Below are 27,246 nucleotides of genomic sequence, written 5' to 3' on the forward strand. Positions count from 1 at the left end.
ATTATTACCAATCCCACAAGGTATGAAAAAAATACTATAGTAAGTGCCTATTAAGTGCTGAATAAAGTGACAGGGTTGATCAGAACAGGGTTGACAATTTTATCTTAAATCAGTGATAAATCCCCTTCTGCTTGTTGTGTGCAACAGGCAGTGGTGTAAAGTACTTACGTAAAAATACTTTAGAGTACTACTTAAGTAGTTTTTTATTTTATTTAGCATCTTGAGATGGGAAAACTTGTTTTTTTTATGAAGATGAACATGTGCTCTTTATGACAGAATGTTAAAGGTTGGTGAAATCCAAAGTTTTTATGACCAAGTTACACATCTCACAAGGCACCGAATTGGTGAAACGACCCACCTAATTAGCACTCACCAATTTTGCTGTGGGTGATGAATTCAGTCTAGCATGTTTCTGCACTTAAATTTAGCTTTTGATTATGCTGATGATGATGGTGATGATGACGATGATGACGGTGCTGATGAGGTGAGGGTGATGAGGTTGATGATGACGATTATGATGGTGATGATTATGATGATCGTCATGATGATGATTATGATGGTGATGATAATGATTGTCATAATGATGAGGGTGGCGATGATCATGATAGTGATGATGATTATGATGATTATGATGATGCGCGTCATGATAATGAGTATGATAATGGTGATGATGATTGTCGTAATGATGATGATGGTGATTATCATAATGATGGATGATGATGATTAGGATGGTGGTCATGATGATGATGGTGATGATGATTATGATGGCGATAATGATTATGATGATGGTGATGATGATTGTCGTAATGATGATGGTGATTATCATAATGATGATTATGATGGTGATGATGATGATTATGATGGTGATGATGATGATTGTCATGATGATGATGATTATGATGGTGATTATGATGATGATGGATGCTGCTGCTGCCCCTCTGGTCAGACGTCTGACCTGGTCTCAAGCATCTATTTTGCCTGTTCATTTATGGAAAGGTTATATCTACACACACACTGTTGTCCTTGCTGGTAACAAATGCATAGCATATGAAATGCCAAGTTAGGTGGTGTTTGAATGGCCTTGCAGTAAAGTTAAACTGACAAGGATGTCATCTTTAAGACTTTGCTTGCATGTAGTAGCACTAATAGTACTATTAGTACTACACTGACTATGAAGATCACATAACAGAATGAATAATAATGAATCAAGCTTTGTTCAATTTTATATTTGTGATGATACAAAATAGAATGTACCACATAATAATAAGGTTGATTTACGTTTATTTCCCCATCCCAGAGTAAGGTGCCATCATGAGCACTGACACAGAGATTGTGGTCTTTGGCCCAACGACCATTTGCCTCTGGAAGCCAGAAAGGGAAAGAGTTTTGGCCCAGGCTGCTCTCTTTGATGCCAAAATAGCTTTCTTTTTAGTTGAGCCCAAAGAAATGCACCTCAAAAGAGTTCACCAGGGTAAAGAGGGTGGCAAAGCCACTGTCAAAACTATTTGTGGGCAAGTAAGTATGGCCACCTTATGTGTTTTAATAACTAGCAAACATTAATGTTGTAAAAATGAAGCACTGACTCTGTGATCGTACTATAGAAAGAATACCTAATAAACTGTATACATGATAGTAACATAATAAATGTTCATTTTCTTTCTGTCACAGACCATCACTGTAAAGGAGCATGATATACACCCCATGAACCCTCCAATGCATGATATAAATGAGGACATGGCCATGATTACCCACCTCAATGAGCTACGTGAGTTTAAGGCCAGGCACCACAGGCTAATAGGGATTTTTTTCTTTACTCTCATCAGACTGAAACTTTACCAGTGAAAAGTATAGATAAATACAAGATATTAATGTATTCCAACTTTTATTTATAAAAAAATATATATATAATGCAATGAGGCAAACCACCCTTAAATATCCGCTAATTTGCATATTTCAAGAATCTGTTTTAACACATTTCTTCAAGGCAAAATGTTTTTGTTTTGATTTATTGCGATACGACACTCAATGGACAGACTTTTACAGATCAGTTCATCAAAATATTGTCATGTCATGGAATTATTAAAAAAAACACTATTCACATGTATGACGGATGCATATTTGCATATATTTACACATAAAATGACACTTCAAATCAAAACGACACAAGTTATAAAAAAAACATCTGTAAAAATCTGACTATAAGACCTAAGAACCTGTGTGTGGAATAATGGGAATGAACATCCTTTGAAGGCTGAGAAAAAATGAATTGGCGCCCTGGGAACATGTCATTTTGAGAAAATGGCCGATAAAGATAGGCTAATGCAATTAAAATGTACTTTCCATAAATATGACCATTTATGTCACATTAAACTTCTATTCATATATCACTTCTAAACTGACAAATAAACATTAATTATACATTTTACAAATACATTAGCACGTTTAACACATTTGTTTCAAACAATAGAGCATATGCTTTGAATACTGGTCTGATAGGCAAATATGCAGTTTTGGGCAAATTCGCATATCACTTTGCTCAATTTGTTACATACAAGGATTTTGTATGGCTGTTGAAACGTGCAGAACAGCTATGCCTGTCCCATATGTAAGGCCCCTTTGAGTTGTTACTGTTGACGCTTCACTCTCTTGACTGTGTCTTGGGACCTGCGCCTACGCTTGGCACACTCCATTGAAGCAGCATCAGCTCTCACAACTCCTCTCTGATTGCTCCAGTGTCACCAAAGTTCGGTCAAGCCACAATTTGCTCATCACATTCGTTATAGCAGTGGCTCCCTCATTGAACGTGGCTACTGCCATACTGGCTGCTCCGTCAATGCGGCTTTTGGGGCATCGCGACCATATTACAGAGTTCAGACATTCATTTGCATTCTGGGTTCCTCCGTGCTACATTCTTTTGAGGGCATTATAATTTGGCATCCTATGATATACAGGTACCATTTTCTGTGCAGCCTCTCTATTAAAAAATGTATGGCCTCCAAGGTTTTTGTGACAAGGTGGATCTTCACCATTTTCTATGGCTCGCTGGTACCAGCACCAATGCACACACCTATCCCGTAGTTGGAAGTGAATCCTCTCTTGTGCCAAGTGCCATCAAAGGATACATGGATGTCTATGATGGCATCCTCATCCTCCTTCAGCAACTCTGCTCTGTCTGGGTCTATATCTGCGTATGCTCTTCTAATTATCTTTGCAGCGCTTTCCATTGACTGTAGCCCTCTGAATCTCTGCAACTAAAGTGTGTGTGGGGGGGGGGGGGGGTACTTATTATGTCTGTCGACATTACAGACAAAACTGCAGGACTAAATATCAGCATGTTACACTATGTAAATATTAGCATATCAGCATTGTATTTACTTTATGTAAAGCTAATTTCTCGCTAATCGCATTGGGCTACAGCCCTATGACACTGTAGGCCTATGTGACTATGTGTCTCATGGTATAGTTATGGTTTCCTATCACTCTGTTTTGTTTACATTGAATACATTTCATGGAGCAAGGAAATACATATTATTTTACACAGCAAGTCACCTGACAATAATGGGCTACTCTCCATTTTTATTTACCGGTCATTCTCCTGTCACGTCTCTGATATGAGCTGAGAAGCAAGGCAGGAATCCCTAGGATTTTGCTTATTCTCTTTTAGGGCTGCATAACCAAGTCCAAGTTCGTGGGCTAGAACTTGGACTTCAATGAGATGAAGATTCAGTTGAGCCATGCCAACCGCCAGGAAGCTGCACGCCGGAAACAGATGAGGAACTTTCAGGGAGCGTTCAAGGTACACTTTAGTTTATCATGGAGTAGGAATAACCTGATGATGGCTGAGATTGAAGAACTGAGGGCTGCACTGGAGCAGACAGAGAGAGGCCGCAAAGTGGCCGAACAGGAGCTGGTTGATGCCAGTGAGCGTGTGGGACTGCTGCACTCCCAGGTAAAGTCTACAAAATGCCCAATTAAAGATGTGCTTCCCATGTATTACTTTTAACATAAGCACGTTATCATAACTTGTTTAGAACATAAGCCTCATCAACACTAAAAAAGAAGCTGTAGGTTGACCTTACTCAGCTCCAAGGTGAAATGGAAGACACTGTCCAGGAAGCAAGAAATGCAGAGGAGAAGGCCAAGAAGGCTATTACTGATGTGAGTCTACATACATTACATAACTATAAGTAGACTAGGATAGCCGTCTTGGCCATTAATGTCTCATTATTTGTCAGCACAATCAAGTTTCCCCAACAAATCAAATTTTATTTGTCACATACATATGGTTAGCAGATGTTAATGCGAGTGTAGCGAAATGCTTGTGTGTGTGTAACAATGCCATCTCTGTTTGGAGCCAAACATTGCCAGTGCTATAATTATGTGCACATTAAGGACAATACTTTCATTTCGCAGTAATCGAGCCTGAAGAAGAAGGAGCAGGACACCGGCTCTCACCTGGAGAGGATGAAGAAGAACCTGGAGGTCACAGTGAAGGACCTGCAGCACCGTCTGGATGAGGCTGAGAATCTGGCCATGAAGGGCGGAAAGAAGCAACTCCAGAAACTGGAGGCTAGGGTAAACTCCTTAACTATTTATAGTTCATTAATTTGAAAGAAAGTCGACTCCATAATTGAAAAAGGCAACACTTTAGTTATAATTTAGTATTACCATCCCATCTGAGAACAAAACACACAAGTCTTCTATTTCAGGTCCGTGAGCTGGAAGGTGAAGTTGACGCTGAACAGAGACATGGATGCTATCACAGGGGTCTGCAAATATGAGGGAAGAGTCAAGGAGCTCACATACCAGGTTAAGATTTTTTTCTTAGTAATTATAATAATAGTATATTTATAAAGCTACACATGATATAATACCTACAGTATATTATTTTACAACCTACAGACTGAAGAGGACAAGAAAAATGTGAACAGGCTCCAGGATCTGGTTGACATGCTGAGGATGCCGTAAGTACAATACTTGGTTGACTTGACATCTTGCTTTATTGAGATTTATTTATGTAGTGTTACAAGGTGCAGAAACTTTGGTATTAGTCTTTGTTTTAGCTTTATCGCAGAAGGGACAATCACTATAAGTAGTTTCAATATATATCAGGGATGTTTCTGCAATTGAAATGATTGGGATTATTTGAATGATGCATTATTTCAAAATACAATCTTTGAGAACTAACAATCACCTAAATAAAAGCTAGGAAGTCAGAGAATATAGAAAATTACTAAAATATTGAATTTAGCAGTATTGCTTTTGTTATTATGTTTGACCAAAGGAACACATCATTAGCCATGGCAAAATTCACAGATTTGAAGGAAATTAGCTTTAAACTGCAACATTTTCTCTGAGCTCCATAGCAAAATGTTTAGAATTGCAGGAAATTGGATTAAAAATGCAAAAATCTCTCTACACCACCGCTTAGCTGCTTTTAGCAATGCTAGTATGTACACACTAGCATCGTGGGAATTAGCTTGCAAGAAAACGGAATTGTCCGCTGGAAGTTAAATAAAATTGCATTTCCACTTACTATTGATTGTCTGTAGCCTTGGAGGGGGGAATGTGAAGAAAAAATAACATTAACGGAATGTATAATTAAACAGAATTTGGGTGGGTCTGTTGTCGACCTATGCAGTATACCACAGCGAGGTCAGTTCCTCTCTACCTCATGTCAAAATAAGTCCCCCACAAGTTATTGCTTTATTGTGCAGGTATGGAGCATGTGCAGGACTTATTTTGACATGAGGTAAGCAGAGAGGAAGTGGTTCTACAACAGACCCAAGTTTGGAAAGTCTGTTTAATTTATGTTCTATTCAATTATTTTTCTCAATTGTTCTCAATTTCCCCCCTGCATAAGGACCAAGCCTACAGACAATCAACAGAGTAAGTTGAAATGTTATTTTATTTCTGTTTTTTAGCAAGCTAATTCCCAGCACCACTAGTGTGTAAATACTAGCGGTACTAAAAGCAGATAGGGGCTGCTAAAGTTTTTTTTTTTTTAAATTCAGCCACACTAACCGGCTGACCGCGCCCATTGCCATGCCCCCTGCCACGGCCTTTTATATTCCGAACAAAAAAACCTGTATAAAATATAAACTCCTTCCTTTCATTGTAATGCATGCATGAGTCTCAATAAATAAATAACAAAATAGTGTAGTTATGGTATCAGATCTGTCAATCAATCACACACACTCATTACTTTGACTCTATCATTCAGTTATTCTACATGACTTTAAATGTTTTTTGTTTATTTTAATGTAATTTTATTTACATTATATGAATATTAAATAGTGTTTTGACACCCCTACAGGAAGAGCAGGCCAACACTCACCTGTCCAGGTACAGGAAGGTGCAGCATGAGCAGGAGGAAGCTCAGGAGAGTGCCGACATCTCTGAGTCACAGGTCAACAAAATGAGATCAAAGAGTTGTGAAGTTGGCAAGGTATAATCAAATATTTTGTTCTCCGATTTCCTTAGATATGTCGACTTTAATGAACCCAGATTACAGATGAATGATGTGCAACTACATATATAATAAACAAAAAATACATGATCCTTTTTCTTGTTAATCCATTTAGGGAAAAGAAGCTGAAAAATTAAGTGCAGCCCTGAAGAGAGACATCAACAAGGAGCCATACAATATGAGTTCCCGATGAAATGTTCTCGTATAAAATAGTCATTCAATAAAGTGAGCTGACAAAGCCTGTAAATCTCCTTGTTTTTGTGATTTCTTCCTATCATTATGCTGTAATAACGTATCGTATTGGTAGTTCATGTTTTGTTTTAGCTAATGGGTTGTGTACTTGTATGCAATTTTCCATTATACTTTCTACAATGTTTATAAGTTGTGAAAAAATAAATATGGTTTTAAGGGTTTAAGGATAGGCAACACACCCCATAAAAATTCTCAGTGGGAGAATCTCAAATGGTTTTGCTCACCTCACCTCCTTCCTCTCTCTGGAAACAAATGCCTTTGCATGAAATGAGACTCCTCCTCTGCTCACGAGTCATCAGGTAAATTATGTTTACAGGGGTGGAATCCCAAAATAAATGTGTAAAGTGATAAAAACAAATGTAGCTAGTTGTGCAAGATATGTTATAGATAAAATGATAAGTAGAGAATAATTTAAAAAATGTGGATTATAAAACCATTCCACGCTACCTGCCCCAAGGATTATTTTGTGCATTCCTCTGTCAAAGAAGGTCATCCTAACGAATTGTCATTCTCCTCGATCCTCAGTTTCCAGGTCATGGAGGAGAGGAGAACGGAGGAGTCTGGGAGAGCACAGACATTTTCCAATTGGGAATGTCCCATAATGTACGGAAATGCTTAGACTTTCATTGGCTAATGACAAAACAAAAAAATGGAGCACAATGCCTGAAAGACGGTTTTGCTCGATCAACTATTACATCAGACTTCTCAAAGCCATATGTGAGATGTTCTGGGCTCTATTTTGTAGATTTCGATTACACTGAAGTAATATAGAAAATTCCTATCAAATACATTGGCTTATAATTTGTAATATATTTCACTGCATTCAATACCAAATGACTATTGATACTCACACACAATTCAATAGTTAAAACTTATCCCTTGATCTAGGCCTGAAGAGAACGTTTTGATTTAACCAACCGCTCCCAATGATGGATTTGATGTACATAACTTTATAGATAACGACAATGTATATTACTAAAAAATAAACTTCACCTCTTTACTAAAGGTGAGAGACAAGCATGCAATTCTATGTGCTTTTTGTTTTACTTAAACTTGTCGCCTGCCTTCGCGCCTCGCCTTTGGGAAAACGACTCAGATAGTTAGGACGCAGATATGAGCATCTAGTCTCATCTACAGATGTCTGTTTACAGTCACGTAGCGCCTTTGACACGCAATCACAAGGGTGTGGTACTGTTGATGTTAATGCCGCGTTTAAAACGTCAGCGATCTTCAGGTCGGAAAGTCGGAGCTCTAGAAATAGTTGGAATACCGAGTTGGATAACCGTTCAAATAGATTTTTCCCAGTCGGAGCAGTTTTTCCCCCCGAGAACCCAGTTGTTTGGAACGCAGCATCAGTCCACTTTCCTCCCACCCCCCAACAAGTGTGTCTTTCATCCTAACAAGAGCCAGTTTCTACGCAACTTGGCCATACTTGGCATCCTGGGAGTGGCGGTTGATTCAATATGGCGGCAGCAAAGGAAGGAAATAACTCAGGATTTTGGGGGACTAATGACAGTATCCTTTTACATGGTGTCCAGAAAAGACAGCCCCCCGTATAGGAAACGTTTTGAAGTCGAAATTGTCAGTATGCTTTCGATGACGGTAGGATACGTTTTTATTAACAAGTCTGTGGAGTTGGTATGAAGCTAACGTTAGCTAGCTGTTATGCATACACATCGCTAACTAGATGTAATTAGCTTGCTTACTAGTTGTGGAGCCTTTCTAGCTAACGTTAACTAGCTAGCTAGGGGTTCCTCACCTGGCTGAAAAACTATCATAGCTAGCTAGTTTGTTTGCTATGGCCGGGGATGTTAAATACCATGTTAGCAAGTTAACTTACATTTTTGTAACTAGTTAACGGTAGCCGGATTCTCATGGGAAGTTCGCTATCCCTTAACGTACCATGTTCAAAGCAAGCCTTACCAGCTAGCTGGCTATAAAGTTATCAACACATGCCAGGAATTTGATGAACCCACTTCAGTAGCTTGCCTTAGCCAACTTCAACATGGTGCTTTTTTATTGAAGTGAGGGTCTTGTTAGAGACCAAATATATTTTCATAATTAAATTCACACAGCATCAGATGAAGACCAACCTGTGGTGTTAATTCCGGGTGAGGACATTATTAGACTTCTCAAAGCCATATGTGAGATGTTCTGACCTTTTCCTATTGCTGACTGCTAACGCTACTTTATTTATCGCCATGTCTCTCGCTCTCTCAGGAGTCAGCAGAGAGGGACACTTGCGGACAGCCTTTAAGTCAGTATCAGGCACCAGCAGCAGTGAGAGAAAGGTGAAGATGAGGGCCAATTATAGCAGTGAGATCCGAAGACAGGCTCCTCTGAGCCGGGGCAATAAAGCAAGGCCAGCGTATTTACCTGTCCTCGATGGGTAGAGGGCAGCTCCAGGCCACCCCTGCACCTACAGTCCCACCCCCCAACCCAGCCACCCAGCAGCATCTCCTCACCACTCCACAGGTAGGTCTGCCAAGAAGGGCCACTCCATCAACACCAACTAGTTATTAGCTATTATAAACTGGGTGGTTCGAGCCATGAATGCTGATTGGCTGACAACCGTGGTATATCAAAACACATATTTTTACTGCTCTAATTAAATTGGTAAACAGTTTATAATAGAAATAAGGCACCCCAGGAATTTGTGATATATGGCCGGTATACCACGGCTAAGGTCTGTGTCCAGGCACTCTGCGTTGCGTTGTGCGTAAGAACAGACCTTAGCTGTGAAATATTGCTTAAATAACCTCTCCAGTCGGACAGGGGCACATGCAAACACAAAGCCTGGGTACTACACAGCTATTTCTGATTGACTCCAGCCATTTATACATAATTGAAATGTACTTAGGCCTACTCCCAAGCCCACCCTCTTTTCTCAGATTTGCAATGTTTTTCTGATGCTGATCACAATCCTGATTCATTAGTGCTAACTAATTTGTGAAATAGGCTGACATAGGCTGAAATACAACAGGCTAGTAACACACAGAATGTCAATATACTGTACTGTTGTGCAATGCTTGCCCAAAAAATTATCTCTTTTGTTCTGATTTAAGGCTTTCTATTTTGTGATAAATTAAATATCCTACACTACATGGTCAAAAGTATGTGGACACCTGCTTGTCAAACATCACATTCCAAAATCATGGCCAATAATATGGAGTTGGTCCCCCCTTTTCTGCTGTAACAGCTTCCACTCTTCTGGGAAAGCTTTCCACTAGATGTTGAACTTTGCTGCAGGGATTTGCTTCCATTCAGCCACAAAAGCACATTAGTAAGGTCAGGCACTGATGTTGGGCGATTAGGCCTGGCTCACAGAAGGCATTCCAATTCATCCTAAAGGTGTTTGATGGGGTTGAGGTCAGGGCTCTGTGCAGGCCAGTAAAGTTCTTCCACACCGATCTCGTCAAACCATTTCTGTATGGACCTCGCTTTGTGCACAGGGGCATTGTCCTGCTGAAACAGGAAAGGGCCTTCCCCAAACTGTTGCCACAAAGTTGAAAGCACAGAATTGTCTAAAACAGTGTTTCCCAACGCTGGTCCTCGAGTACCCCCAACAGTACAGTTTCGTTATAGCGCTTGACAAACGCACCTCATTCAACTCATTGAGGGCTTGATGATTATTTGACCAATTGAATCAGGTGTGCTTGTCCAAGGTTACAATAAAACATCTGTACTGTTGGGAGTAATCGAGGACCAGGGTTGGGAACACTAGTCTAGAATGTCATTGTATGCTGTAGCGTTAAGATTTTCCTTCTCTGGAACTAAGTGGCCTAGCCTGAGCCATGAAAAACAGCCCAAGACCATTATTCCTCCTCCACCAAACTTTACAGTTGGCACTATGCATTCGGGAAGGTAGCATTCTCCTGGCATCATCCAAACCAAGATTTGTCTGTCGGACTGCCAGATGGTGAAGCATTAGTCATCACTTCAGAGAATGCATTTCCACTGCTCCAGAGTCCAATGGAGGCGAGCTTTACACCACTCCAGCCGGCACTTCGCATTGCGCATGGTGATTTTAGGCTTGTGTGTGGCTGCTTGGCCATGGAAACTCATTTCATGAAGCTCCCGACGAACATTTCTTGTGCTGATGTTGCTTCCAGAGGCAGTTTGGAACTTGGTAGTGAGTGTTGCAACCAAGGACAGACAGGAGACTCAGAAATCTTGGCGGTCCCTTTCTATGAGCTTTTGAGGTCTACCACTTCGCTGCTGAGACGTTGTTGCTCCTAGATGTTTCCACTTCACAATAACAGCACTTACAGTTGACCGGGGCAGCTCTAGCAGGGCAGAAATGGGACAAACTGACTTGTTGGAAAGGTGGAATCCAATGACGGTGCCACGTTGAAAGTCACTGAGCTCTTCCGTATGTGCCATTCTACTGCCAATGTTCGTCTATGGAGATTGCATGGCTGTCTGATCGATTTTATACACCTGTCAGCAACAGCTGAATCCACTAATTTGAATGGGTGTCCACATACCGCATATTTTGTATTTTGTTCAGGCGATCTCTGAGGTGACCCAGGCTACGAACAGGACCTCTCTGAAGGACCTCTGTCCCCAGGATAAGCGGCGCATCGCCAACCTCATCCAGGAGCTGGCCAGGTAACTACTCATCCAACATAAGTGTCTGTATTTGGCAGGGATTTTGGATTTTTAGGTGTGTGGATTTTCTCAAGAATTAAGTTAATGTACACAGTCTGCTATAATATCTGACCCTCCATCTCTTACCTAGAGTGAGTGAAGAGAAGGAGTCGTCGGTACAGAGGCTGAGGGACGAACAGGAGACCTTTGAGCGCAAAATCCTACAGCTTGAGCAGCAGAACCAGCTCATTGTACAGGAGAGAGAGAGTATCCTTTTCCCCATGGACACACACACACACACACACACACACATCAAGGGCGTCTCTTAATGACATTGTCAGCCCTGTGGTGTCATTGTCTGTCTGAAGTATCCTCAACCCCCGTCCTTGAGGCCTGCCGTGCCTTCTGATGTATTCTTGCTTTCCCGGACTTGTATCAGACAGCCATGAGTGGGCAGCAGGTAGGCTAGTGGTTAGAGAGTTGGACTAGTAACCGAAAGGTTGCAAGATCGAATCCCCGAGGTGACAAGGTAAAAATCTGTTGTTCTACCCATGAACAAGGCACTGTACCTCGGCCGTCATTGAAAATAATAATGTTCTTAACTGACTTGCCTAATTAAATAAAGATTTTTAAAAAAGAGGACCCTCAGACACTGCAGCCCTACTATGCCACTGAATAATTTAAGGCTCTTCCTGTATTCTGGCAGCAGGGGGCAGCATTGCCTAGGGCTTGATATCACCACTGCCAACCTCATTGTCTGCCAGATACTCCATGAGCTTTATCACATTCACTTCATTCCCCCCTGCTTTTTCACGATTTTGCTTCTTGGCCACATCTTGACATTTAATATGACATTTGCACTCTGTCTGAGATCACTGTGGATTACGTTGTTTGAAACCATTACCGTCAATGACGTTTTACCTTGTGGGACTGTGGCATTTGCTCTTGTCTCATGTTTTGGTAATCATGCACTGAATTTTGTCATATCTTACCTTTTTCCTGACCTGTCAAAGGCTTTCAGATGCAACGCTACCAGTTAATTCTAAACAAGCTAACTGTCTCTTGGCATGACCTGGCAGCATTCCTGTAATTCCAGCAGCATCCCAGAATTACTGTTTCCTCCCCTTTTGCATCCCACCCCTCCTGTCGTCCTCCTTAACGATTCCGCTCAGGTCAAACCGACGTGGGGAGAGCCGTCAATTTAGGGGGGGAAACACAGCGAAATATGAAGAGTAATCGTTGGCTGGTAAATTGCACAATTGGCAGCGGAGCTGGGAAATTAGGAAAGCACAACTCAATTAAAGGCACTTAAGCTGTGAGACCTGGCATTTATACTAAACTTCCAAACTCCATTAAAACGGTATTTGAGCTGGAAAAACTCTGATTAAAGCACCTCGATGGGATAACCAGTCTTTTAAAGCGCACACACAGTCGTAAAGAGACTTCTGAGACGTAGGGTTCTGGACTGATCTTTTTAAGGTTAAGGAGACACCAAAGGCAAACGGGCTAAAGGGAGACTTGTAAAGTCTAATTCCATTACACCCTCTGCCTCACCTTCAGTCTTATCTACCAAGAGCCAGGTTATCAAGGGGAGGATGTATATCTCTCTGTCTAAAGACCTGAGATGAGAGAAAAGCAATTCTTGTTGAAATGTTGTCTGTCAGAACGATTTTGAAGCTCAAGTGCTGAATGAAATCTACGATTTGAATAAGGTTGTGTTTGGTTGTTTCCCCTTGGCATGTTGTTTTGGGGAGGTTAAAAGCTAAATGTCATTTCTGAGTCTGCTCCACATATCACATCTTTTTTTTTCATCAACCTTGGAAGTTAGTCGGCGACTTTTATACCACTGCTGTGGTTGAAATATTAAGTGACACTACCCTCCTCCCTTAGGCAATGGATAAAGGGCTAAACTTTGAGTTTACTTTGTTCTTATTGTATTTATGTTAGACCTTTAATACCATCAAAAGACAGTCAACTTTGGGCTATAGCGTTTGATGCAGCTATTTATTTGGTTGGTTGCTTGTAAACCGATTTGTCCTCGCCAGGAACATAAAGTTATCCTAACTGTCCCCTTCCATCAATTCTTCATCACCAGGCCCTACACACACACACACACACACACACACACACTGAAAGAGAGAGACTGCATACACACTCATTCACACACCCAGTCGATTTGGCACAGAGCTCATAAGGCAGGTTTTAAAATATTCCTTTCCTGCGCAAATTTGTTTCACCTTAAGGTGGATTTCATTATTTCATTTGCGCACGGCCTGACAGGGTGAGTGAATCATTTTGACAGGCGTTGTCTGAAAGCCTCGATTGCAAACTCTTGATTTTGTATATTTTTGGTTTAAGGAGCGTAGAAATTGAAGCTTTGATTGGCTCAAGGCCAAGACTCAGAAGCGGTTTTACTGTTTTCGGTGTGTGAAGAGATCCTTATCAATTGCACTTCAGTCGCCCCTAGATTACCAGGCGTTGAGCGTCAGGGCTGCTTTGACCCATCAACCTTTTTAATGGAAGTGTGTTTACGCTCCCACACTCTAGTTAGGTGGTTGTGATGACTTTTGGTTGGAGCCATGATGCTTGCAATACCAGATTTGTGTGGGTTACTTTGACATGGTTGCGTGCATTCGACTCCTTTTGAATAAAAGGAATCTGATGATAACCCAGAGGATATTATACTACCAACATTAAAGGGATAGTTCACCCAAATTACGCTTTAGTTTTTTTTTAGCAGTCTATGGACAAGGTATGACAGCAATCCATGCTTTGGTTTAGTTTCCAAATGCTAATGTTTTAGTATTCATGGCACGAATCCCGTTCAAGTCATGGGACCGATATTAGTATTTTTCGCACTTCATGTTCAAATCGTCTATACGTGACTTGAGCTTCACGGGTAAACTTTCGAATGATTTGGACATGATGAAAATCTAATCGGTCTCATGACTTGATTGGGATTTGTGCCACAAATGCTCAAACATTTGGAAACAGTGCCAGGGAAACTAAACTAAACATTGATTACTGTCATACTTTTTCCATAGACTGCTTGCGTGTTTAAGGAAACCAATATGGCATTTTTTTTTTCTGACCTATCCCCATGATCCATTGACATGGAAATTGCCCCTGAAGTGTTTGGTCGATTCTGTCAAATTTAGTCATGACTGAATTCCGTCATCAAATTATATTTGTCACATGCGCCTAATACAACAGGTGTAGATCTGAAATGCTTACTTACAAGCCCTTAACCAACAATGCAGTTTTATGAAAAATAAGAGTCAAGAATTTTTGAACTAAAGTAAAAAATAAGAGCAACATCGGTACACAGTCAATGTGCGGGGGTACCCGTTAGCCGTGCCCGAGCGAACAGTCTGACTATGGTGGCTGGAGTCTATGGCAATTTTTAGGGCCTTTGACACCACCTGGTATAGAGGTCCTGGATGGCTGGAAGCTTGACCCGAGTGATATACTGGGGCCGTACGCACTACCCTCTGTAGCGCCTTGCAGTCCGTAGAGTGTTTAGTGTTTATGAAAGAAGCCTTTCTCTTCCCATGCTCTGTTTCATTTCCCAGGCTTGGTTGAACTCATCCGACACCAAAGTGTTTTCTCCTAGCGTATCTTCATTATGGCTTCACTTTGAAAACTTTTAATTTGCTCCCAAATCGAGGACTTTTAAAAGGTGATGTGTTGAGAAAGTCATCAGCCTGGGGCTATTGCCCATCCATAAAAGGATATGGCCTGCAGCAGGGAGGTTTATGGGTATTGGTTGGTAGGAGTGTGTTTGGGACTGTGTGTACCAATCTTGAGGAGTGACTAGAGGTGGTAACGTGTTATTGTTGGTGCAATGCAAATTCTCTGTGGGTCTACCTACAGTGCATTCGGAAAGTATTCAGATCCCTTGACTTTTCCCACATTTTGTTACGTTACAGCCTTATTCTAAAATGGATTTTATTGTTATTTTTTTTATCCTGATCATTTACATCATTACATTTAAGTCATTTAGCAGACGCTCTTATCCAGAGCGACTTACAAATTGGTGCATTCACCTTATGACATCCAGTGGAACAGTAGTGCATCTAAATCTTTTAAGGGGGGTGAGAGGGATTACTTTATCCTATCCTAGGTATTCCTTAAAGAGGTGGGGTTTCAGGTGTCTCCGGAAGGTGGTGATTGACTCCGCTGTCCTGGCGTCGTGAGGGAGTTTGTTCCACCATTGGGGGGCCAGAGCAGCGAACAGTTTTGACTGGGCTGAGCGGGAACTGTACTTCCTCAGTGGTAGGGAGGCGAGCAGGCCAGAGGTGGATGAACGCAGTGCCCTTGTTTGGGTGTAGGGCCTGATCAGAGCCTGGAGGTACTGAGGTGCCGTTCCCCTCACAGCTCCGTAGGCAAGCACCATGGTCTTGTAGCGGATGCGAGCTTCAACTGGAAGCCAGTGGAGAGAGCGGAGGAGCCGGGTGACGTGAGAGAACTTGGGAAGGTTGAACACCAGACGGGCCGCGGCCTTCTGGATGAGTTGTAGGGGTTTAATGGCACAGGCAGGGAGCCCAGCCAACAGCGAGTTGCAGTAATCCAGACGGGAGATGACAAGTGCCTGGATTAGGACCTGCGCCGCTTCCTGTGTGAGGCAGGGTCGTACTCTGCGGATGTTGTAGAGCATGAACCTACAGGAACGGGCCACCGCCTTGATGTTAGTTGAGAACGACAGGGTGTTGTCCAGGATCACGCCAAGGTTCTTAGCGCTCTGGGAGGAGGACACAATGGAGTTGTCAACCGTGATGGCAAGATCATGGACGGGCAGTCCTTCCCGGGAGGAAGAGCAGCTCCGTCTTGCCGAGGTTCAGCTTGAGGTGGTGATCCGTCATCCACACTGATATGTCTGCCAGAGATGCGATTCGCCACCTGGTCATCAGAAGGGGGAAAGGAGAAGATTCATTGTGTGTCGTCTGCATAGCAATGATAGGAGAGACCATGTGAGGTTATGACAGAGCCAAGTGACTTGGTGTATAGCGAGAATAGGAGAGGGCCTAGAACAGAGCCCTGGGGGACACCAGTGGTGAGAGCACGTGGTGTGGAGACGGATTCTCGCCACGCCACCTGGTAGGAGCGACCTGTCAGGTAGGACGCAATCCAAGCGTGGGCCGCGCCGGAGATGCCCAACTCGGAGAGGGTGGAGAGGAGGATCTGATGGTTCACAGTATCGAAGGCAGCCGATAGGTCTAGAAGGAAGAGAGCAGAGGAGAGAGAGTTAGCTTTAGCAGTGCGGAGCGCCTCCGTGATACAGAGAAGAGCAGTCTCAGTTGAATGACTAGTCTTGAAACCTGACTGATTTGGATCAAGAAGGTCATTCTGAGAGAGATAGCGGGAGAGCTGGCCAAGGACGGCACGTTCAAGAGTTTTGGAGAGAAAAGAAAGAAGGGATACTGGTCTGTAGTTGTTGACATCGGAGGGATCGAGTGTAGGTTTTTTCAGAAGGGGTGCAACTCTCGCTCTCTTGAAGACGGAAGGGACGTAGCCAGCGGTCAGGGATGAGTTGATGAGCGAGGTGAGGTAAGGGAGAAGGTCTCCGGAAATGGTCTGGAAGAGAGGAGGGGATAGGGTCAAGCGGGCAGGTTGTTGGGCGGCCGACCGTCACAAGACGCGAGATTTCATCTGGGAGAGGGGAGAAAGAGGTCAGAGCACAGGGTAGGGCAGTGTGAGCAGAACCAGCGGTGTCGTTTGACTTAGCAAACGAGGATCGGATGTCGTCGACCTTCTTTTCAAAATGGTTGACGAAGTCATCTGCAGAGAGGGAGGAGGGGGAGGGGGAGGAGGATTCAGGAGGGAGGAGAAGGTTGCAAAGAGCTTCCTAGGGTTAGAGGCAGATGCTTGGAATTTAGAGTGGTAGAAAGTGGCTTTAGCAGCAGAGAGAGAAGAGGAAAATGTAGAGAGGAGGGAGTGAAAGGATGTCAGGTCCGCAGGGAGGCGAGTTTTCCTCCATTTCCGCTCGGCTGCCCGGAGCCCTGTTCTGTGAGCTCGCAATGAGTCGTCGAGCCACGGAGCGGGAGGGAGGACCGAGCCGGCCTGGAGGATAGGGGACATAGAGAGTCAAAGGATGCAGAAAGGGAGGAGAGGAGGGTTGAGGAGGCAGAATCAGGAGATAGGTTGGAGAAGGTTTGAGCAGAGGGAAGAGATGATAGGATGGAAGAGGGAGAGAGTAGCGGGGGGAGAGAGAGCGAAGGTTGGGACGGCGCGATACCATCCAGTAGGGGCAGTGTGGGAAGTGTTGGATGAGAGCGAGAGGGAAAAGGATACAAGGTAGTGGTCGGAGACTTGGAGGGGAGTTGCAATGAGGTTAGTGGAAGAACAGCATCTAGTAAAGATGAGGTCGAGCGTATTTCCTGCCTTGTGAGTAGGGGGAAGGTGAGAGGGTGAGGTCAAAAGAGGAGAGGAGTGGAAAGAAGGAGGCAGAGAGGAATGAGTCAAAGGTAGACGTGGGGAGGTTAAAGTCGTCCAGAACTGTGAGAGGTGAGCCGTCCTCAGGAAAGGAGCTTATCAAGGCATCAAGCTCATTGATGAACTCTCCGAGGGAACCTGGAGGGCGATAAATGATAAGGATGTTAAGCTTGAAAGGGCTGGTAACTGTGACAGCATGGAATTCAAAGGAGGTGATAGACAGATGGGTAAGGGGAGAAAGAGAGAATGACCACTTGGGAGAGATGAGGATCCCGGTGCCACCACCCCGCTGACCAGAAGCTCTCGGGGTGTGCGAGAACACGTGGGCAGACGAAGAGAGAGCAGTAGGAGTAGCAGTGTTGTCTGTGGTGATCCATGTTTCCGTCAGTGCCAGAAGTCGAGGACTGGAGGGAGGCATAGGCTGAGATGAACTCTGCCTTGTTGGCCGCAGATCGGCAGTTCCAGAGGCTACCGGAGACCTGGAACTCCACGTGGGTCGTGCGCGCTGGGACCACCAGATTAGGGTGGCCGCGGCCACGCGGTGTGGAGCGTTTGTATGTTCTGTGCAGAGAGGAGAGAACAGGGATAGACAGACACATAGTTGACAGGCTACACAAGAGGCTACGCTAATGCAAAGGAGATTGGAATGACAAGTGGACTACACGTCTCGAGTGTTCAGAAAGTTAAGCTTACGTAGCAAGAATCTTATTGACTAAAATGATTAAAATGATACAGTACTGCTGAAGTAGGCTAGCTGGCAGAGGCTGCGTTGTTGACTATGTAGGCTAGCTGGCAGTGGCTGCGTTGTTGACACTACACTAATCAAGTCGTTCCGTTGAGTGTAATAGTTTCTACTGTGCTGCTATTCGGGGCTAGCTGGCTAGCTAGCAGTGTTGATTACGTTACGTTGCGTTAAAAGAACGACAATAGCTGGCTAGCTAACCTAGGAAATCGCTCTAGACTACACAATTATCTTTGATACAAAGACGGCTATGTAGCTAGCTATGTAGCTAGCTACGATCAAACAAATCAAGCCGTTGTACTGTAATGAAATGAAATGAAAAATGTGATACTACCTGTGGAGCGAAGCGAAATGCGACCGGATTGTTGAGTGCGGAAGTTCTGTTCGGTAGACGTTGGCTAGCTGTTGGCTAGCTAGCAGTGTCTCCTACGTTAAGGACGACAAATAGCTGGCTAGCTAACCTCGGTAAATTAAGATAATCACTCTAAAATTACACACTCTAAACTACACAATTATCTTGGATACGAAGCCAGCAAAGACAACTATGTAGCTAGCTAACACTACACTAATCAAGTCGTTCAGTTGAGTGTAATAGTTGTGCTGCTAATCGGTAGACGGTGGACTAGCTAACGGTGGACGTTAGCTAGCTGGCTAGCTGCAGGGCAGTGTAGACTGCGTTAGGACGACGAAATACGATAATTACGCAATTATCTATGATACAAAGACGGCTATGTAGCTAGCTAAGAAGAAATTGCTAAGATTAGACAAATCAAATCGTTGTACTATAATGAAATGTAATGAAATGTAATACTACCTGCGGACCGAGTGCAGATGCGACCGCTCGCTCCAACCCGGAAGTCCTCATCAATCTACACACTACCCCATAATGACAAAGCAAAAACAGGTTTTCTGAAATGTTTGCACATTTATAACAGAATAGAAATACCTTTATTAACTTAAGTATTCAGACCCTTTGCTAAGAGATTTGAGATTGAGCTCTGGTGCATCCTGTTTCCATGGATCATCCTTGATGTTTCTACAACTTCATTGGAGTCCATCTTCGGCAAATTAAATTGATTTGACATGATTTCGAAAGGCACACACCTGTCTATATAAGTTCCCACAGTTGACAGTGCAAAAACCCAGCCATGAGGTAAAAGGAATTGTCCGTAGAGCTCCAAGACAGGATTGTGTCGGGGCACAGATCTGGGGAAGGGTACCCAAAAATGTCTGCAGCATTGAAGGTCCCCAAGAACACAGTGGCCTCCATCATTCTTAAATGGAAGAAATTTGGTACCACGAAGACTCTTCCTAGAGCTGGCACCTGGCCAAACTAAGCAATCAGGGGAGAAGGGCCTTGGTCAGGGAGGTGACCAAGAACCCAATGGTCACTCTGATAGAGCTCCAGAGTTTGTCTGTGGGAATGTGAGAGAATTCCAGAAGGACAACCATCTCTGCAGCACTCCACCAATCAGGCCTTTATGGTAGAGTGGCCAGAAGGAAGCCACTCCTCAGTAAAATTCACATGACCGCCCACTTAGCATTTGCCAAAAGGCACCTAAAGGACTCTGACCATGAGAAACAAGATTATCTGGTCTGATATGACCAAGATTGAACTCTTTGGCCTGAATGCCAAGTCTGGAGGAAACCTTGCACCATCCCTACGGTGAAGCATGGTGTTGGCAGCATCATGCAGTGGGGATGTTTTTCCGTAGCACGGACTGTGACACTATGTAATGTAAAGAGAGATCCTTGATGAAAACCTGCTCCAGAGCGCTCAGAACCTCAGACTGGGGTGAAGGTTCACCTTCCAACAGGACAACGACCCTCTGCACACAGCCGAGACAAGGCACGAGTGGCTTCGGCGCAAGTCTCTGAATGTGCTTGAATGGACCAGCAAAAATTTCTCTACCTGGTTTTTGCTTTGTCATTATAGGGTATTGTGTGTAGATTGAGGGAAGAAAACGATTTAATCAATTGTGGAATAAGGTTGTAACGTATTTGAAAAGTCAAGGCGTCTGAATGCTTTCCAATGCACTGTGTATGTGATCTGATGCTTTGTTAATAAGGTAGGTGTTGCAATGGAAGTATGTATCTACCTCACTCAGATGCCGGTTGTGTGTACGAGCGTTGCTGTCATTAGCAGGCCCCTCATGCTCAGCAGTGGTTTTGCTCCAGATGAGCTCTCTTGTCTGGCATTCAGCCTGGCACCCAGATCTGGCATCACTGCCCAGCTCTGCTCAGCCTGGCCCGACCCAGATGGAGAAATCTGGAAAGCTCTACCCGCCCAACATTTTTATCATGCTCTTTCTTTTCAGTTTTTCTTTTTGAACATCTTGAGTTGAAACTCACTGTTGTCTTTAACTTTGCTGGCTTAATGATGGGGTGGTGGGTGGGATGTTCTTTTGGGCTTATGTTATGTGACATGTCTGCAAAATGTAAATAAAAACGTATTACAAGAAAGGAAGAAAAATGGAGACTAATATGACCCTTAACCCCAGCCCCCTGTGGCCCAGGCCTACAGCAGCAGTATCGGGAGTGTCAGGAGCTGCTTGGGCTCTACCAGCAGTACCTCTCTCAGCAGCAGGAGAAACTCAACCAGTCCATTGCCCAGCTCAGCCACATCCGCAGCTCCCACTATAACTCCCAAAGCAAGGTACTCACTGTGTGTGTGTGAACGCCTGCAACATGCGTAATACAAGATTGTGATACAGATGCGCATCTGAGAGATGGCGAAAGTGTGAATGTGTGTGAAAGAGCATATTTGTGTGTGTGCGCTCGTCATCTTCCCTAGTGAGCCATCTCCAAACAACAGCGCTGTTCACCATCAAACGCAATAACCCCAACTGGGAGAGATGCACATACACACTCACATTTTCTTTTCGAAGGACCTGTCCTAAGACCTAGACAGCACATCAAATGTCACGACAGCTAAGGAAAAGTCCACTATGACCGCGTACAGTAGCACAAACCATTTCTCAAGGTAATCATTTAGACAACTTCGTCATCCTCCGTGGCCTACGGTGGGGCTGAGTAATGCGTGTTTGCGTGCTCTGTGACCGCACACTGGATTAGTCAGTCGCTCTCTTGTCTTGCTGAAGGTGGGCACTTTTCTCTTCTCTACTCTAAGGGTTTATCTTTTTCGCTTCAGAGACCTTGGTTTCCCTATGCTCAGCACTTTTTTTCCCAGAATCTCTTGCCCAAACCAAATTGAAGTGAAATATTCCATACCTCTTACTTCTGCGTTGTCGAGTATATCTTGGCTTAACCATTGCTCTCTCACAGAAAAGTTAAAACAGGTAAAGGAAGGAGTGACCCCTTACTCTTAAACACTTGTAGAGATTGGAGATGAATACATGACAAGTTTCAGATTTTATTGATGCCTACTTAACCGTAGCAGTTAATACAGGCTGAAATCCAGGTGCATAAGATTAAATGGTAACAGTGAATAATATATTCACAATAGATACCAATAGAAAGGTATATTTGACTGGGTGGCTCTCTTGTCTCCACAGGCCCCCAGCAGTGAGGGAGCCTTCACCAAGCTTAGCAGGGGAGAGAGGACCACCGCCTTGGACGGCTCCTACCTAGACCTGCCCACTCTTGGAGGAACTGGGACAAACAGAGAAGGAAGAGAGCGAAATGGTGGAGGAAGAGGAGCGGGAGGAAGAGTCCCATCCCTGAGTCCTGCCTCTCTCTCGGACGACCTTCACTCAGACACCCCCCCTCCCTATTCCTCCAGCGACCAATCCCAGGGACCAATGAAACCACTGGGCTGCCGAGGAGGGGCCCATAGCGAGCTTCGTCTAGTGTCTCAACGCAGCAGACAGGAAAGTCTGGTCAACGGGAGGTTCCCCCATAGGGGGGCCACAGAAGCCCCTCTACTGGGCAACACCAGCCCGCTGCTCCACAACGGCCCTGGTGAACTACTCAAAGACAGCAGAGGTCTACTTGGACCTGGAGGGTTACTACCCGGAGAAGATCCATCGGGGGAGGGAGTAGAGGCAGAGGGGGCCCTCACAGCACCCCTCCTGGGCCCGGAGAACTGGGAGGAGAGGAGGCACCAGCTGTTCCTGCAGAAGCTGCAGCTGGAGGTGGAGAGAGAGCGGCTGCAGGCACGGCTGGCCCAGCAGGAGGAGCGTCTGATCAGACAGAACCAGCATCTCCGACACACACGCCTAGACTACAGCAGGTATTCAATTGAATTACATTTTATACTGAACAAAAATATTAATTCAACATGCAACAATTTCAAAGATTTTACCAAGTTACAGTTCGTATAAGGAAATCAGTCAATTGAGGCCCTAATCAATGGATTTCACATGACTAGGAATACAAATATGTGTCTGCAACAATCTCAGATGCCCCCCCCCCCAAAAAAAAATAAGTAGGTGTGGATCAGAAAACCAGTCAGTATCTGGTGTGACCACCATTTGCCCCATGCAGTGCGACACATCTCCTTCGTATACAGTTGATCAGGCTGTTGATTGTGGAATGTTGTCCCACTCCTCTTTAATAGCTGTGTGAAATTGTTGGATATTAGTGGGAACTGGAGCACGCTGTCGTATGCGTCGATCCAGAGCATCCCAAACAATGCTCAATGGGTGACATGTCTGAGAATGCAGGCCATGGAAGAACTGGGACATTTTCAGCTTCCAGGAATTGTGTATGGGGCCGTGCATTATCATGCTGAAACATGAGGTGATGGTGGTGGATGAATGGCACTACGATGGGCCTCAGGATCTCGTCACGGCATGTCTGTGCATTCAAATTGTCATCGATAAAGTGCAATGGTGTTGGTTGTCCGTAGCTTATGCTTGCCCATACAATAACCTCACCGCCACCATGGGGCACTGTGTTCACAACGGCATCTACAAACTGCTCGACCCACACGACTTCATGCAGATGATTTGTGGTTGTGAGGCCGGTTTGACCTATATTTTCTAAAATGACGTTGGTAGAGAAATTAACATTTTATATTATCTTGGAACAGCTCTGGTGGACATTCCTGCAGGTCACCATGCCAATTACACGTTCCCTCCCTTGTGTTGTGACAAAACTGCACATTTCAGAATGGTCTTTTATTGTCCCCAGCACAAGTCGCACCTGTGTAATGATAAATTCTACAGTATTTCAATAAAATATTTCCAGGACAAAATTACATGTATTCTTTTGTTCTAGTGGGGACAGTAACATTAGCGCTACCTATTAGTCACCCGGAGTGTGTTTGTGTGTATATACAGTGCATTCAGACCCCTTGACATTTTCACATTTTGATAAATTACAACTTTATTCTAAAATGGATGAAATAAAAACAGGTGTTTAGAAATGTTTGCAAATGAAAAGATACCTTATTTACATAAGTATTCAGACCCTTTGCTACGAGCCTCGAAATTGAGCTCGGGTGCATCCTGTTTCCATTGATGCTTATGTAAATGTAATATTTCACTTTTATTTTTATAAATTTGCAATAATGTCTCAACCTGTTTTTGCTTTGTCATTATGGGGCATTGTGTGTAGATTGGTGAGGGGGGACAACTATTTAATCCATTGTAGAATAAGGCTGTAATTGAACAAAATGTGGAAAAAGTCAAGGGGTCTGAATACTTTTCCGAATGCACTGTAGATCATTGATATAGGACCTGCACGTACTGCACACAGCAGGGATCGACTTTAAGGTCAATTTGCCAGTGGCACACCGGGCCAGTGCCAACTCAAAGGTACTGGCCGGAATGGGAAGAAAACAAATATATACATGCATACTTGCACAAGATCTGACAGGAATCGAATGATTCATGCATAATTTCAGGTGATTTTTATCTTTCGTTTGCGGGCTGAGCAAGAAGTCAAATTCAAGGACTTTTTCAAGCATTTAATTGTAATTATTAAGGCCCTACAATGTATATTTAATTGTTGTAATATCTATAGAACCCCCCCCACACACACACACTTCAAGAATGTTTTTTTAAAGGCCTACCAAATGGCATTATGCATTGACATTCACATTATTTTTACATTCTAAAATATGTCAGAATAACGTGGGCATTGCCTGACTAAATAGACATGCTCTCGACACAAACACACTAATGGAGTCTGTGCATTTGGTAAATAGTCAGTCTTGCCATTCGAGATGTTGAAGAGTTACTGAGAGGTTATTATATCATATTTTAAAACGAGAAAGCGACCAAAAATCGGGTTCCCTTTGTAATGTAACGCTTTGAATGGAAAACCAAGTTGAAGCCAAACATTGGAAGTTGTTTTGTCAATAATAACCGGGACATGGTTATCAACATAATGAACAGCTTCGAGAATCCTTCCGTTTTTAAATTATATAAAAAAAATAAAAATCAGTGATGTTGCCTAGCGTTATTAAAATATTTTTGATGGTGGTGATCGACTGGGCCAGAAGATTTCCAAAACCTCCCCAGTATGCCGAGACCGACGGGGGCATTCCCGTGCTGTACTTGCCTCTTTAGAAAGTTGGTTTTGTTTTTGGTCAATTATTAACATAATGTGCAAATCATAATGATATTTAACATTAAAAAAAGCGAATTGTGAACCGAAAACGAACGTGATCAGGTGAAAACGTTTCACTGCCACAAGTCAAACGGTGCAGTATTGAAGCCTGGTCAAACATGATGTGAACAATATTTGGGGCCTGTACTTAATGTTGTGTCTTACAGGTTCCAGCAAGCCACTTTAGACGAACTCAGCCACTCAATGTCCAGAAATGGGACCAATCCTTTACCCAACAGCCGTGCACTACTCAGGTAAAGCCTTGGAACCACCTCACTCATTCTCTCAAACAATCTTTCCTCACCATCTCTCGCTCTCTGAGTAACTGGCATTTTTGTATCTAGTAATCCAACCTTTAGCTTACAAAGCTTGACTCTGTGTCTCTGCAGTGAGATGAGAGGGTGTGACGATGCAGAGGACTTGGCAGCGGAGCAAGAAGTACCTCCACACAAAGACAATACTGCACACATCCCCCTGCAAAACTCCATACACTCCCCTGGTAGGTTGTGTGCATTTGTGTGTGACAGCTCTGTATCCATTGGCTGCCAGTTAGCCATCCCTGCTTCATAGTCTCCTTCATTAGGGTTCTGAAGTCCATTTTCTTCTTTTTTTGTCCTCCATATGCAGAGTCCTGTCATAACAAGTCCAGGAGGGATATAGCCACCTCTCCTGTGGTGCCCCAGAGCATTCTCAAAGCCACCCCAGCACCGGTGATGTCCCCCACTCTACCTAGGACCCCCCACGCTAGGTAAGCCACAGAATTTGGTGTCCCAATCACAACCCTATCCCTTACACCATTGTTGTTTCCCAATTGACTGCACTGTACTGCACCGTATCTTAGCCTTGATCCAAGGATAGCTTAGCCTAGGTCATCATTATCAGCACTTTTTCAAGGTCAAAATAAAGTGTGTTGTCAATTTTCTTTTGGCTGTGATGACATGAATACGCTATTGTCCAACGTAGTGTACGCATGTCCAGGAAGTTGCAGGTGCTGGGTACACAAAGTAAACCAAAAATAGAGAATAGATCCCTGTCCACTGAGTGCTCCTGCTGGGTTGAAACGATGCACAAAAAACATCGGGAGCATTCATCAGTGTGTGGATATTTGTATTTTATTAATGATCCCCGTTATCTGTATCGATTTATTTCACATGGCTAAATTTAGAGTCTTAATTAAGCATTGAGCACTGAATAAACATAGCGTTGTTAAAAGCTGTGCTGTATTTTCATCAAATAACATTTTGTGGGTGTGGCGAAATGCTTGTGGTGTGTTTTCTACCATATCTAGAAACATTTAGATTAGAAAAATACTATTTTCATGAACAGGTCAGGCAGGGTGGAAGTGCAATGCAACATGTCGTCGAACGGGTGTGGAAAGAAAATAAAAAGAGGGAGGAAAGAAGGGAATGGGGAGCATGAGGCTGAGGTGGGCCTGGTCGGCACTGGGACTTGGCTTGGCGTTTGATGGGCTAAATGAAGCTTTCTCCCGGGCTAGCGGCAAGGCTGACAGGAGTCAAGCTGCGTTCCATTAGTTGTCCTAGCAGGGACCCAGCAGCAGGTGTAATTGAACAGACTTCTGTGGGGATGCACAGTCTCTGTCTCTGAGAGGAGAGAGAGGGGGATTGAGAGAGGGGGTTGAGAGAGGGGGGTATTGAGAGGGGAGGGGAGGGTTGATTGAGAGAGGGGGATTGAGAGAGAGAGCCTTGGGGATTGAGAGAGAGGGGGTTGAGAGAGGGGGCCTTGAGAGAGAGGGGAGCCTTGGAGGAGAGGGTTGAAGGGGGAGCCTTGAGAGGGGGAGCCTTGAGAGAGAGGAGCCTTGAGAGAGAGAGGGGAGCCTTGAGAGAGAGAGGGGGAGCCTTGAGAGAGAGAGAGGAGCCTTGAGAGAGAGAGGGGAGCCTTGAGAGAGAGAGAGGGAGCCTTGAGAGAGGGAGCCTTGAGAGGGGAGCCTTGAGAGGGGAGCCTTGAGAGGGGGAGAGAGGGGAGCCTTGAGAGGGGGAGCCTTGAGAGGGGAGCCTTGAGAGGGGAGCCTTGAGAGGGGAGCCTTGAGAGGGGAGCCTTGAGAGGGGAGCCTTGAGAGAGAGGGGAGCCTTGAGAGGGAGCCTTGAGAGAGAGAGAGGGGAGCCTTGAGAGAGAGAGGGGAGCCTTGAGAGAGAGAGAGGGGAGCCTTGAGAGAGAGAGAGGGAGCCTTGAGAGAGGGGAGCCTTGAGAGGGGAGGAGGGGGGGAGCCTTGAGAGGGGAGCCTTGA

General features: G+C 44.1%; 1 protein-coding gene and 1 pseudogene across 1 annotated transcript in view; both read left to right on the forward strand.

The window, feature by feature from the left end:
* The first annotated feature begins 1,311 nt into the window (after positions 1-1,311).
* LOC115143805 (myosin-8-like) lies at positions 1,312-6,716 on the forward strand (annotated as a pseudogene).
* Positions 6,717-7,880: 1,164 nt separating this feature from the next.
* The window catches only part of kiaa1328 (KIAA1328 ortholog), a 42,768-nt gene continuing 23,402 nt past the window's right edge, over positions 7,881-27,246 (forward strand). The window contains 11 exon segments of the mRNA XM_029682940.2: positions 7,881-8,236; positions 8,797-8,832; positions 8,942-9,074; positions 9,076-9,196; positions 11,232-11,332; positions 11,463-11,578; positions 21,002-21,141; positions 22,001-22,677; positions 25,169-25,255; positions 25,391-25,500; positions 25,629-25,749. Coding sequence (XP_029538800.2) covers positions 8,185-8,236; positions 8,797-8,832; positions 8,942-9,074; positions 9,076-9,196; positions 11,232-11,332; positions 11,463-11,578; positions 21,002-21,141; positions 22,001-22,677; positions 25,169-25,255; positions 25,391-25,500; positions 25,629-25,749 — 1,694 coding nt within the window. The 5' untranslated portion in view covers positions 7,881-8,184.

Source organism: Oncorhynchus nerka, linkage group LG15 (assembly GCF_034236695.1).
Source record: "Oncorhynchus nerka isolate Pitt River linkage group LG15, Oner_Uvic_2.0, whole genome shotgun sequence".
Taxonomy (NCBI): Eukaryota; Metazoa; Chordata; class Actinopteri; order Salmoniformes; family Salmonidae; genus Oncorhynchus; species Oncorhynchus nerka.